The sequence below is a fragment of the Ornithorhynchus anatinus genome, chromosome 4 (genome assembly GCF_004115215.2).
Source record: "Ornithorhynchus anatinus isolate Pmale09 chromosome 4, mOrnAna1.pri.v4, whole genome shotgun sequence".
In the NCBI taxonomy this organism is placed as follows: domain Eukaryota; kingdom Metazoa; phylum Chordata; class Mammalia; order Monotremata; family Ornithorhynchidae; genus Ornithorhynchus; species Ornithorhynchus anatinus.
In genome coordinates this window covers 51689273-51702862 of record NC_041731.1, presented here as the reverse complement: position 1 = coordinate 51702862, position 13590 = coordinate 51689273, and the positions used below count along the sequence as shown (strand labels likewise).

Below are 13590 nucleotides of genomic sequence, written 5' to 3'. Positions count from 1 at the left end.
CTTGCATCTCCTCCTGCCTCCAGGACGTCTCCACCTAAAACTCAACATGAGCAAGACTGAGCTCCTCATCTTCCCTCCCAAACCCGGTCCTCTCCCAGACTTCTCTATCACCGTGGATGGCACGACCATCCTTCCCGTCTCTCAGGCAGGCCCGCAATCTCGGTGTCATCCTTGACTCGTCTCTCTCGTTCACCCCACACATCCTATCTGTTACCAAGACCTGCCGGTTTCACCTTTACAATATCTCCAAGATCCGCCCTTTCCTCTCCACCCAAACGGCTACCTTACTGCTACAGGCTCTCGTTATATCCCGGCTAGACTACTGTGTCAGCCTTCTCTCTGACCTCCCTTCCTCCTCTCTCGTCCCGCTCCAGTCTATTCTTCACTCCGCTGCCCGGCTCATCTTCCTGCAGAAACGATCTGGGCATGTCACTCCCCTTCTTAAACAACTCCAGTGGTTGCCTATCAACCTCCGCTCCAAACAAAAACTCCTCACTCTAGGCTTCAAGGCTCTCCATCACCTTGCCCCTTCCTACCTCTCCTCCCTTCTCTCTTTCTACCGCCCACCCCGCACGCTCCGCTCCTCCGCCGCCCACCTCCTCACCGTCCCTCGGTCTCGCCTATCCCGCTGTCGACCCCTGGGCCACGTCCTCCCGCGGTCCTGAAACGCCCTCCCTCCTCACCTCCACCAAACTGATTCTCTTCCCCTCTTCAAAACCCTACTTAAAACTCACTTCCTCCAAGAGGCTTTCCCAGACTGAGCTCCTCTTCTCCCTCTACTCCCTCTACCACCCCCCCTTCACCTCTCTGCAGCTAAACCCTCTTTCCCCTTTTCCCTCTGCTCCGCCCCCTCTCCCTTCCCATCCCCTCAGCACTGTACTCGTCCGCTCAACTGTATATATTTCCATTACCCTATTTATTTTGTTAATGAATTGTACATTGCCTTGATTCTATTTAGTTGCCATTGTTTTTACGAGATGTTCTTCCCCTTGACTCTATTTATTGCCATTGTTCTTGTCTGTCCGTCTCCCCCGATTAGACTGTAAGCCTGTCAAACGGCAGGGACTGTCTCTATCTGTTGCCGACTTGTTCATTCCAAACGCTTAGTACAGTGCTCTGCACATAGTAAGCGCTCAATAAATAAATACTATTGAATTCTATCCTATTTTACACAATGGAGAGGAATGGTAATATGATAAATATGAAGAGAAGATTTGAGAGGTTTCAAAGTGGGATGGGAGTTTCAGTTTAAAGTCCTCTTATACTATCATTTATAACTTACCTTTACAGAATGGATTTGTTGGGTTGAAGTTCATTGGAAATTCATGTGACACCTGTCAACACACAGAAGGGAAACTGAGGCTTCTACCCAGGTAGGGCAGCTTATGGTTTTAGTTTAGCTTAAGAAATGAAGGTCTCCTTACCTGCCACTGAGGAGGAATCTGAGCTCCAAACCCAAAGGCTGGAAACATTTTATCACTGAAAAAGATTTAAATAAATGAATATTATTTTTTCTCCCCCTTTATGAAGCGGAGGGCCCAGACTAGTGGACATTTTTATTAGTAGACATCAGGTTTGATCACCAAAAGAATCATCAGGAACCATTCATAAACAAAAAATTTTCCAGTTCAGAGAATTCTTGAACAACTCTAGATTTCTTAGAAAACTCCTTGTTAAATTGTGGTATATAAAAGAGTGCACTGAATTAGTTCAGCGATTTTTTTTTTTATTTTAAGAAGATAAATAATTTTGCCCAGTCAGTCCTAGCTGTTTCCAGTAATTATGTTCTGCCTAAATAGCACGAAGGTTCAGTTTGTGAATGATAAATATTTAAGTCAATGGTGTAAGACGTATTTTTTGGCAGAATTTTAGCTGTTTTAAAAATGTTGTGCTGGATCTGAGATGCTGCAGCAGAAAACTCACAGGATGACATTGTTTCTGCAGATTTAAAAAAATTCACAGTAGGTTCAGGTTTAAATTATCTCAGTAATTTTTCCTGGCCACATCTTGAGGGTGAAACCAGTTTCCAGGTTCAAACCCAGGGCTGAACTGCAAATGGTGAGTTGATTCATACAGGAGTATAAGCAAATCCAACAAGGAAGTAGACCAGCTATGTTCGACAATAGAACAATAAATGGATCATATGGTTGGTATACACTCAGGTAGTTCTCCTGGTTTCTCTATTGTTCAGTTTTTCGCTGGCTCCCTCAAATCTGGCAGCAGGAAGTACCCTTATCTTTTCCTCCTCCTTCCTCTTCTCCTTCTCCCCTCCCTCTACAACCTGCGAGCAGTCCAGTGGAGAGACCACAGCTCTGGGAACTGAAAGACCGTGGTTCCAGTGCCAGTACCACAGGAAGAGGAGTGCCTGCTAGGGCTATGCAATTAATGGTGAAGATTTCTGACCCAAAAACCACCCAGGGCGTTTTACAAGAATGAACTGGTCCAACAGGAATCCTGAAAAGTAGCTGGTTGGCGTGGGTGGAAAAAACCACAGTGGCTACACAGTCAACAGCCTGTTGGGTCTTGGTGCCCAGCACAGTGTCAACACCCTACTACTTTCTCTTTGGCTATGTACAAAAAACATTTGTGGTACTTCACAGTATGCGGCATTTCCACCCACCTACTTCTTTGTTGCACTCAGTCAGTTGTAATTATTGAGCCCTTATTGTGTGCAGAGCACTGTACTAAGCACTTGGGAGAATAAAATATAACAAGATAACACACATTCCCTGCCCATATTAACCTCTAGTCTAGTACCCCGGCAGGGATGAGAGTATGAGTGTGCCACTGAAAAACCTCTATCACTATAATCAATTCCTTCTTTCAGGGTCTCAGTCCTGAAGTTTCACAGCCAAGATTCATCCATCGACCTCGACAGGAGACTCCAACCATCAACCCCAACCCTTCTGCTATTTGCCCCAGGGGAAATGGGACCAGAGGTCAAGAGCTTTGGGGTTTCACATGACAACTTTCAGGAGAACTGGGTGGCTGTTATCGGTGAGTCCAACGTAAATCACCTGATCACTTTCTCACACTGTCCTCTCTCTGCCCCTTCGCCAGCCCCCATGCCCTGCCCTCCTTTTAACTTTTGTCCTAAAGCTACCTGCCTCTACCCTCCACACCTGCACAGATCCCGGAGATGCCAAACCCACCCCCCACACCTCTGGCACAACTCCAGGCCAAGCTGACTCTGTGCCCCCAAAACCCATTTTACCTCCTTTTTCAAAGTCCACATACTCAGCACTCCCTGCCTCTGGTCTTTCCCTGTTGTGTGAAAAGCAGTGTGGCCTAATAGAGCACAGGCCTGGGAGTCAGAAGGACCTGGGATCTAATCCCAGCTCCGCCACTTGCCTGTTGTGTGACCTTGGGCAAGTCACTTCACTTCTCCACACCACAGTTATCTCATCTTTAAAATGCGGATTAAGACTGTGAGCACCATGCAGGGCAGGGACTGTGTCCAACCTGATTAGTTTGTATCTACCTTAGTGCCTGGTACATAAGGACTTAACAAATACCAAAAACAAAAACAAAAAAAACCAAAAAGCAGGTTTTGAGTCCTCATTTTTCAGATGAGGAAAGAGGCACCGAGAGTTAAATTACTTGCCCAAGTCACACAGCAGGCCAGTCGGCAGAGCCGGGATTAAAATCCAGATGCTCTGATACCCAGATCCATGCTCTTTCCTTGAGCCCATGCGGCTCAACTCCTCCTCCGTCCTGAGACAAAGCCTTGGCTGGAAGAAGCCAACCTAGATGGACCCACACCAGCCGTGGCTGGAGAAGGCCTCAGCTCCTGCAGCCATAACCATGAGGACCCTCGACCCGAACAGAATGACCCCATCCATTAGCCTGAATTAGTGAGCTTGAACGAAGGATAGCATTGGGCTTTATGGGACACAGGACACACATGCAGCTTGTGGAGCTGATCAGTACCAGCTGACAAGAGGAGGAAACAGTTCTGATACCACCATAAGCAATGTAATAGAATGATGTCATGTAGAGGCCCTGTAAGATCCAGTAACATCAGGCTCAAAAACAGGTTAATAGGAGGGCCCTGCTCACATCTCCTATTGACCTGGCAGGTTTTCCATAAAGAGGAAGAGACAGAATTGGTAGTACAAAAGAACGAAGTGTGACCTAATGAATAGAGCACAGGCCTGGGAGTCAGGAACACCTGGGTTCGAATCCCCCTCTGTCACTGGTCTGCTGTGTGTTCTTGGGCAAGTTACTTCACTTCTCTATGCCTGTTACCTCATCTGTAAAATGGAGGTTAAGTCTGTGAACCACATGTGGGACATGGACAGCTTGAATCTACCTCAGAGCTTAATACAGTGCCTGAAGCATAGTAAACACAAATACCATGAGAAAAAGATGAACAAAAATTTAGGTGGTTTCCTTCTCTTTAAAAATAATCCTGTCTGAAGTGTACAAAGACAAGCATTAGATGTTTAAAGGAAGTTATTCCCACAAATGGCTTTTTTTGTTGTTGCTTTTTTTTACTACACTACAAGTCACAAGCTACAGTACATTAATACTTACTGATCATAATCCTGAATGACCATTCCTACAGACCAGATAGCAGTCAAATACTCATTAACCCCATTAGGGCTGATGTAATGCAAAGAGTCAGGAGAGTGAGGGTCTCCATTAGAGCCAGTGAAGTCTACTCCGACCTAATGGAAAAAACAGACAAAAATTTTATCAGGGAACTAAAAGCAAGAAGATCTGACCACATCTAGGAAGATTTCCTGGACCAAATTTACAGTTCCAGACAGGAGGAATGATCTGTTGAGCGTCTCTGAAGACAAAGGAATCATGACAGAGAGTATGCAGTCATCGGCATTTAAGCTTTCTCTAAATAGGATGCATAAGGAAGCATATCTATCTAGAAGTCTTGAATCCTGAAGTTATAGTTGTAGCTTGGCTTCGGAATACGAAATGAAATAATCTGTTTATGCGGTACAGTGGTTCTCGGTGTTCAAACGCACCGCCTCTGATGTTGACATTCACCTGTGGGTGTGTGGGTCTGTGGCTGAAAAGGCCAATGTCCCAGACACACCGGGCAGACTTACAAACTATCCTTTGTTGTGTAGTCATGCTATTATTGGACACACCCAGCACTGCTTTCACTTTTGCCTCCTTTTAGCACAATTCTTAAAAAGCTTCTGTTCAAGAGGAGCCACTCCTTTCTCAGTCGCAGGGCTACTCGGACTGCGGCAATGGACTCTCGGTTTTCAGCCGGGGTGAACCACTACAATGGTTGAACTACTGGGAAGCAGGAGGGTGCACTGGATGGAGCATGGGCTGAGTCAGAAGTTCATGGGTTCTAACCCTAGCTCTGCCACTTGTCTGGCTGTGCGTGGCCTTGGGTAAATCACTTCATTTTTCTGTACCTCAGTTATCTCATCTGTAAAATGGGGATTGAGACTGTGAGCCCCATGAGAGACAGGGACTGCGTCCAACCTAATTTGCTTGTACCCACCCCAGTGCTTAGTACTGTGCCTGGCACATATTAAGCGCTTAACGAATACCACAATTATTATTATTGTTATTTCTGAGACTATTGATTTACATACCCTTCAATTGTTTCCTCTGGCCTCCGTGCTTTGGTTGGCCAATTTCAGCTCACTAAGCAGGAGCTATCTGGGTCTCTTTCTGGCATCCACACTTCTAATGTGTGCCATAGAGTGAAACTGAGTTGACCTGAGAATGCAAGTTCAATGCTAGGAGATGGGCTTTTCTCTGGGTCTTCATTGTTTGTGATCCTGTCTAGCCATATTGAGAATGGCCTGTAAGTGACACTGCTGGAACTTTTCAAAGAATCGGATGTGGCATCTGCAGGGAGTCCTCACCTAACCGCTGTAGTGGATGGCATCCAAGCTCTGGAGACCTTTAGTTTGGATTGGAGCTCAATACCAGCATACCACACTGTTGCTAAGCTTTGTTAGCTTTGCTTCAAAATGAAAAGCTACATTATCTGTAGATGTGTTAATGATTTACTACAGAGAAAACTCACAGACTCTACACATCTGCAGGCTCTTGAGGCTAACATCATCAGCAGCAACAATGGTATTTACTGAGTACTTAGTGGATGCAAAGCACTGTACTATGCACTTGGGAGAGTATGATATTACAGAGTTGGTAGATGCATTCCCTGCTCACAGTGAGTTTACCGTCTAGAGGGGGAGACAGGCATTAATATAAATAATAATAATTTATATATAATTTATAACAGCAAGTCCTGGACCCAGTTGACCTGAGTGGCAGAGATTAAAATCCTGATCATTCATTTGATCTCAAAAAAAAAAACCCAACAAACTGCACAATTATGAAAGGTCATGCACTATGGTTTACTTGAGGAAGTACCACCCCACTTAGTCGACTGTTATTAATTTTACGTACGGTAAAATTCAGCTGACATCCTCCCATGATGTAGTCCAGAAAGGTGCATTCCACTATAATCTAAACAGAAACAGAAATAAATCTTTTTATTTTAGAATATGAAATGCCACTATTTGAAATGCCAAACATTTCATCTTATTTTCTTAATGGAAAATATCAACATTCAAATAGCTTGCTCACTGGCCAAAAAAAACTACTATCAAATCTGCTGATTTCCATAAATCGGTTAGGCTTTATCACTTAAAATAATTTCTCTCTTTAGCCATTCAACTTTCAGGCCTCTCCACATCTCATTCTTAAGCAAATATCAGGATTATTTTATCCATCCTAAAAGAATGGAAAAGATTACTTTTTGCTTTGATTGGAATATTCTGTTGGAAGCTAGAATATTCTGTTGGGAGGCAAGCAGCATGGCCTAGTAGAAAAAGCATGAATCTGGTAGTCAGAGGTTCTGGGCTCAATTCCAGTTCTGCCACTTTCCTCCTGTGTGACCTTGGGCAATAAATATAGTCATTTATTAAGTGTTTACTACATTCCAAGTACTGAACTAAATGCTAGAGTACTTACAAAATAATCAGGTTGGACACAGTTCCTGTCCCACATGGGGATCACAGTCTAAGAAGGAAGTAGGATTTAATTCCTATTTTACAGATGAGGAAACTGACCCACAATAGAATTAAGTGACTTGCCCAAGGTCACACAGCAGGCAAATCACAGAGCTGGGATTAGAACTCAAGTCTTTTGACTCCCAGGGCTGTGCTCTTTCCACGGGGGACTGGCCGCTTCCGGAAACCACTTAACTTCTCGGTGCCTCAGTTTTCTTGTTTGTAAAATGATCTTCCTCTTACTCAGAGTTTGAGCCCCATGAGGGACAGGGACTGTGTCTGATCTGATTATCATGTATCTACCCCAGCACTTAGTACAGTGCTTGCCACTAGTGCCCAGCATGATAATTATTTCCCTTTAACAGAATTACATAAAAAACTTAGGCAGAATATAAGCATTACCCAGGAATGGAATAAATTACTTATGAAGTTTGAAGAAGCGAGTAATAAGAAACCACGAGGGGGCTTTACCATACAGTGTGAGAACTATGATGCAAGGCACAGCACCCTCTTCGGTTTGTGTATTCCAAATTTCCCTCAGGTCTCCCCTCCTTGCCTTTATCACACTCCTTTCCCATGTCAGACTGAAATAAGCATCCTTTAAAAAGGATGCTGTACACTCAAAGAGCTTGTGGACAGAAACAGCCTAAACATTGGACTGCTCAAAAACCAAGAACTTGGGAGCTTGGATTAGGCAGTCAGTCAACCATATTTATTAAGAGCTTACCATGCACAGAGCACTGTACTAAGCACTTGAGAGAGTGTAATATAACAATATAATGGACACAGTCCCTGCCCACAGTCAGCTTACAGTCTAGAGTAACGTTTTACAGTCTAGTTCCAGAGCTCTGGTTTGTGGAGACTGGATTTCAAGAGGGAGGGGTGGAACTGCAGAAACTGCATTTAGAAGTGCCAAGCACTTGCATGATGCTGACAGACTCTTTAATACAATCACTTTACTTTCCTCACTGTTCATAGCCAAGGTGTTGATGCTCTTGGCACCATATGTCACATTTCCTTATCTCCCACCCTTCCCGAACCAAACTGATTTAACAGCACTGTCCTCTTCTCAACAGCAGGACACAAAATCAGCCCAACTTGATTTAATAATAATAAAGTTGGTATTTGTTAAGTGCTTACTATGTGCCGAGCACTGTTCTAAGCGCTGGGGTAGATACAGGGTAATCAGGTTGTCCCACCTGAGGCTCACAGTTAATCCCCATTCTACAGATGAGGTTACTGAGGCACAGATAAGTTAAGTGACTTGCCCACAGTCACACAGCTGACAAGTGGCAGAGCCAGGATTTAAACTCATGACCTCTGACTCCCAAGCCTGTGCTCTTTCCACTGAGCCACGCTGCTTCTCTAAAAACAACAATCCCTAATAATAATAATAATATTGGTATTTGTTAAGCGCTTACTATGTGCAGAGCACTGTTCTAAGCGCTGGGGTAGACACAGGGGAATCAGATTGTCCCATGTGGGGCTCACAGTCTTAATCCCCATTTTACAGATGAGGTAACTGAGGCACAGAGAAGTGAAGTGACTTGCCCACAGTCACACAGCTGACAAGTGGCAGAGCTGGGATTCGAACTCATGACCTCTGACTCCAAAGCCTATGCTCTTTCCACTGAGCCACGCTGCTTCTCTTTACTCCTTGAAGGTGGGGAGGGAGGCGTGTGGGTCTTGACTTCGCTGAAGGTAAATCACCAGGTAAATCCCCGTAACTGCCCACAATATCTTGGTGGGGACAATCCTGTAAAATTAACTACATTCTCCACTTTTCTGCAAGGCTTTGAGGAGCATAAGAGTAGAGGCCTGGGAATTAGAGGGCTGGGTTTTAATGCTGGTTTGGCCACTTGCTTTTTAAGTTACCTGGGACAAATCACTTTTCAATGAGTCAATCAATCAATGGTATTTACTTGGCGCTTACTGGGTGCAAAGCCCCATACTAAGCACTTGGGACAGTATAACAGAATAGTGTTGGTAGACACGATCGCTACTACAAGAAAGGCCCTAGAGGTTACTTACAGTAATTTTCAGTCTACCTATAACTTCTCTGTGTCTCAGTTTCCTCATCAGTAAAACGGGGGTTAAATACCATTCTTCCACCTACACAGAATGTGAGCCTCAGGTGGGACAGGGATTGTTTCTAACCTAGTTATCTTCTATCTACCCCATTAAATGGTACAGTGCTTGGCACATAGTAAGCACTTTACAAATACCACAATTATTATTATCACTATTAAGTCGTCTACCTTCCCAGCTCACCCCAAGGAAATATACAATACACAATGTGCTCGAGTGCAATCTTTGTCCAGCCGGATGCTGACAGAGACAGAAGTTGGTTCTGCCCTGATGAGTGCTCAGTGGACAATAATAAAGAAATCTCAACGTATACTCAACTTCCCCCACCGCATTTCTCAAACAGGTAAGTGGAGAAGCGTCAGGAGGGGGTGGGCTTCCCCAGGCCAGCCTCAGCTAGTTTTATAGAGAGAAGTAGCAAGGCTCAGTGGAAAGAGCACAGGCTTGGGAGTCAAAAGTCATGGGTTCTAATCCCAGATCTGCCACTTGTCAGCTGTGTGACTTTGGGCAAGTCACTTAACTTCTCTGTGCCTCAGTTACCTCATCTATAAAATGGGGATTAAGACTGTGAGGCCCACATGGAACAACCTGATTACCTTGTATCTACCCCAGCGCTTAGAACAGTGCTTGGCAAATGCCATCATTATTATTATAGACCCAGGGGCCCTGGGACCCCTAAGACAGGCCCAGACCCTGCTCGGCTCGACTGGTGCCCGTTAAAGGCAGCTCCGTCTAGACTATAAGCTCGTTGTGGGGATGTGTCTGTTTATTGTTCTCTCCCAAATGCTTAGTACAGTGCTTTGCACACAGTAAGCACTCAGTAAACATGATTGACTGACTGGAAGACAACTCCTCCTGAGGCGGACGCTGAACCCACTCATTCACGGCCTATGGCTCACTTACCCAACTAAGGTGACCAGCTAAATGGAGCCACTCACCTCACACTGCTTCACGCTAATAACACCTGAATTTTTGTAGCCTTTCTTCTTCTGCCGCTTCTTTTCATTGATGCATTCAAACTCCACCTTTGGGGTTGGAGAAAATAAATGAAATTTTAAAACAACAACAGCAATAAAAAATCCATTTTTACCTGGAGTGCCACAAGCTTTTACTTGGGTGCTTTCATGTATGTCCTCCCCATCTTTAATGAGGACCACTTAAATCTGAAAATATCAAGCTAGCCTTTCCCTCTTCCCAAAAGGGTTAAATGATTCACTGCAAATACACACCTCTTTACCTAATAACCTTCTGGGTATCTATCTATAAAACTGGACTGGCATTAGATAGGCCCAGAAGAATCCTTTTCCTTGTGTAAATGTTTGGTCACAAAAACAGGAAATACAATAAAATTTCCACTAAACTGTTTTCCAAGTAAACCACTCAAGCCAATTCTTTAAAAAAGGAATCTTATTGGAGGACTAGGAAACGAATAAGTAAACCTCTATTAAATCATCACTATACAGCAGTCTATACTATTTTTTTTTTCCACTGAACAAATCTGTTAGGGCCTAAAAAGAGAGAGTGAATTTTTCCCTATTCTTCTGAGTTCACTTCCCTTACCAATACATTTTCTTGATTTCTTTTCTATAGTTTGGAGCAAAGTTCTTGTTTTCTAATAATATAAAAACCACCTTAGCCTTAGCAAAAATCCCATTAAACTAACATAATCTCTTCCCACTCCCTGGAAACATTTTTAAAAATAAACATGTACAGATCAATATTCTTATTTTCATTTAATCTTGGAAAAAAGGTCAGAGAAGCAGCACAGCCTAGTCAATAGAGAATGGGTCTGGGAGTCAGAAGGACCTGGGTTCTAGTCCCAGCTCTGCCACTTGTCTGCTGTGTGACCTTGGGTAAGTCACTTCAATTCTCTGTGCCTTAATTCCCTCATCTACAAAATGGGAATTGATCATGCACTCCATTTGGGACTGGGACTATGTTCAATGTCTCTGATATTTACCCCAGAGCCTGGTACGGTGCCTAGCACAAAGTAAGTGCTTAACAAACACCATAAAAAAATGCTAACCTGAACATAAGGGAGGCCAAATTTACATGTGTTTTTTGAAAATACTCCATTCTTAGTTTGTTCTATATTACAGCAGAAATGTTGACCTTCCCTTAGTGATAGAGATCATAAAAAGAGATTTAAAAACAGTATTCTAAACTGAAGAGATGGGAGAAACTTTTTTTGGAAACTACAATAGTTAAAAACCACCAAGCCAGAAATTGTAACTATCAAATCAAAAGCTTCATAAGGTAGGAATGGCCCTTTCCCACAGTTCTTAATACCTCAGTGGAAGGAGAACTTGCTTAGCTTTGAAACCCGAAGTGAAAGGATTTCTTTCTTGTTGACAGAGAAAAGTTTTGGAAAACACACTTGTTTACAAAATAGCAGAATTATTAAGAAATCAAGGTGACTAGGTAATGCCCCGGCCCTTCTCCCCAATTGGGATCCTGGGCAGAGGGAGCACGGCACCTAAGAACTGGGTTCCTGGCCAAATTCCCCCTTTCAAACTGGGAGCGATGGGAAAGTAGAGGAAAAAGGGGTGCTCCCTCCCTTGCATCTTCCAAGCATTTGTTGCTGTGTCCTCAGACAACTCAGGTGGGAGAGTTGGGCTCTGCAATAAGACATGTAGCTCTTGCTCCTTTGGCTTCTTAAGATCTTGCAAAATAATAATAATAATTGTGGCATTTTTTAAGCACTTACTATGTGGCAAGCACTCTATTAAGCACTGGAGTAGATACAAGATAATCTATGAGCTGGGCACAGTCCCTGTCCCATGTGGGGCTCAAGGTCTTAATCCCCACTTTACAGATGAAGGAACTGAGGCCCAGGGAAGTGAAGTGACTTGCCCAAGGTCACCCAGCAGACAAGTGGTGAAGCCAGGGTTAGAACCCAAGTCCTTCTGATTCCATGCTGCTTATCATGGGTCTAGGGCAGGTACTAAGGTTGTGGGAAAGTACAACAGAATTAGCAGACATCATCTCTGACCTCAGGGACATCACAGTTTGACAGGGGAGAAAGATGCTATAGTACATTACAAATAGGAGGGTGCTACTAGAGCATTTAAGTATTTAAATGTTTACGTGGCATCACTGGGTGACCCTGGGCAAGTCATTTAACTTTTCTATGCCTTGATTTCTTCATCTGTAAAATGGGGATTTAGTACCTGTTCTCCTTTCTGCTTAGTACAGAGCTTGGCAATAATAAGCGCTTAATAAATATCTTTTTTAAAAAAGGAGTGGGGAACAAAGTGGGGAGATTGGATATTAATGGAGAAAGGTCTCCTGGAGGATGTGTGATTATAAAAGAACTTATAAAAATGGGAAAAGCTGTGGTCTATTGGACATGAATGATGGATGAAGGAGTTCCAGGCAAAGTGGAAGGACATGAGCATGAGGTTGGGGATGAAGAGGGGAGAAATTAAAGGAGACACAGATGGCAGATCAGCTTGATAGAAATGAAGAGACCATGTCTGGGGAGTTGTTTCAACGGAGCTGATTGAGTGTCTGAAAACCAACTGCCAAGAGTTTCCACTTGATATGGAGAGGAATGGGTAATAATAATAATAATAATGTTGGTATTTGTTAAGTGCTTACTATGTGCAGAGCACTGTTCTAAGCGCTGGGGTAGACACAGGGTCATCAGGTTGTCCCATGTGAGGGTCACAGTTAATCCCCATTTTACAGATGAGGTAACTGAGGCACAGAGAAGTGAAGCGACTTGCTCACACTCACACAGCTGACAGGTGGTAGAGCCAGGATTCGAACCCATGACATCTGACTTCCAAGCCCGGGCTCTTTCCACTGAGCCACGGATAACTGGGAGTTTTTCTAGAGTGGGGGAATGTGGACAGAATGATGTTTTAGAAAAAACATCAGGGTAGTGGAGTGACATACGACCTGGAGAAGAGAAAGATTGAGGGCAGGCAGAAAAGTGAGGAAGCTGATATAGTGTCAAGTCAGGTTATGACAGGCCCTAAACCTCTTTATGGACAGATAATGTCTCTACCGCCCCTATAATATTGTACTCTCCCAAGCACTTGGTACAGTATTCTGCACACATTAAGCACTCAATAAATACAATTGATTGAATGACTGATAAACCAGCATGGTGGCTGTTTGGTTGGAAAAGAAAGGGCAGATGGAAAGATCTGTAGCCAGGAAGTCAAGCTCCTTCAATGCCACTACTGGCTCTACTGACGTTGGAAGGGGTTAGAGCATAACTAGCTGCCATGCAAGTCTGCTGCAAAATCTGTGTGCAACATGGGCAGAGAAGACATTTCCCAGTGCAGGTCTAGGACTTGCGATAGCCTGAGGTTTCCTAGGCAGCCGCCAGAATTGGATTCAATAATAATTCCTTGCCTTAATTCTATTTATTTGCTATTGTTTTAATGAGATGTTCACCCCCTAGATTCTATTTATTACTACTGTTCTTGTCTGTCCAGCTCCCCCGATTAGACTGTAAGCCTGTCAAAGGGCAGGGACTGTCTCTATCTGT

The 13590-nt window shown here is 43.8% G+C and overlaps 1 protein-coding gene across 1 annotated transcript in view; it reads right to left on the bottom strand.

Moving 5' to 3' along the window:
- The window catches only part of CPNE3 (copine 3), a 61513-nt gene that overhangs the window by 11783 nt on the left and 36140 nt on the right, over nt 1-13590 (bottom strand). The window contains exons 9-13 of the mRNA XM_029062627.1: nt 10028-10114; nt 6400-6459; nt 4537-4670; nt 1425-1479; nt 1283-1334 (exon numbers count right to left, since the gene is read on the bottom strand). Coding sequence (XP_028918460.1) covers nt 1283-1334; nt 1425-1479; nt 4537-4670; nt 6400-6459; nt 10028-10114 — 388 coding nt within the window. The remainder of the gene's footprint in view (nt 1-1282; nt 1335-1424; nt 1480-4536; nt 4671-6399; nt 6460-10027; nt 10115-13590) is intronic.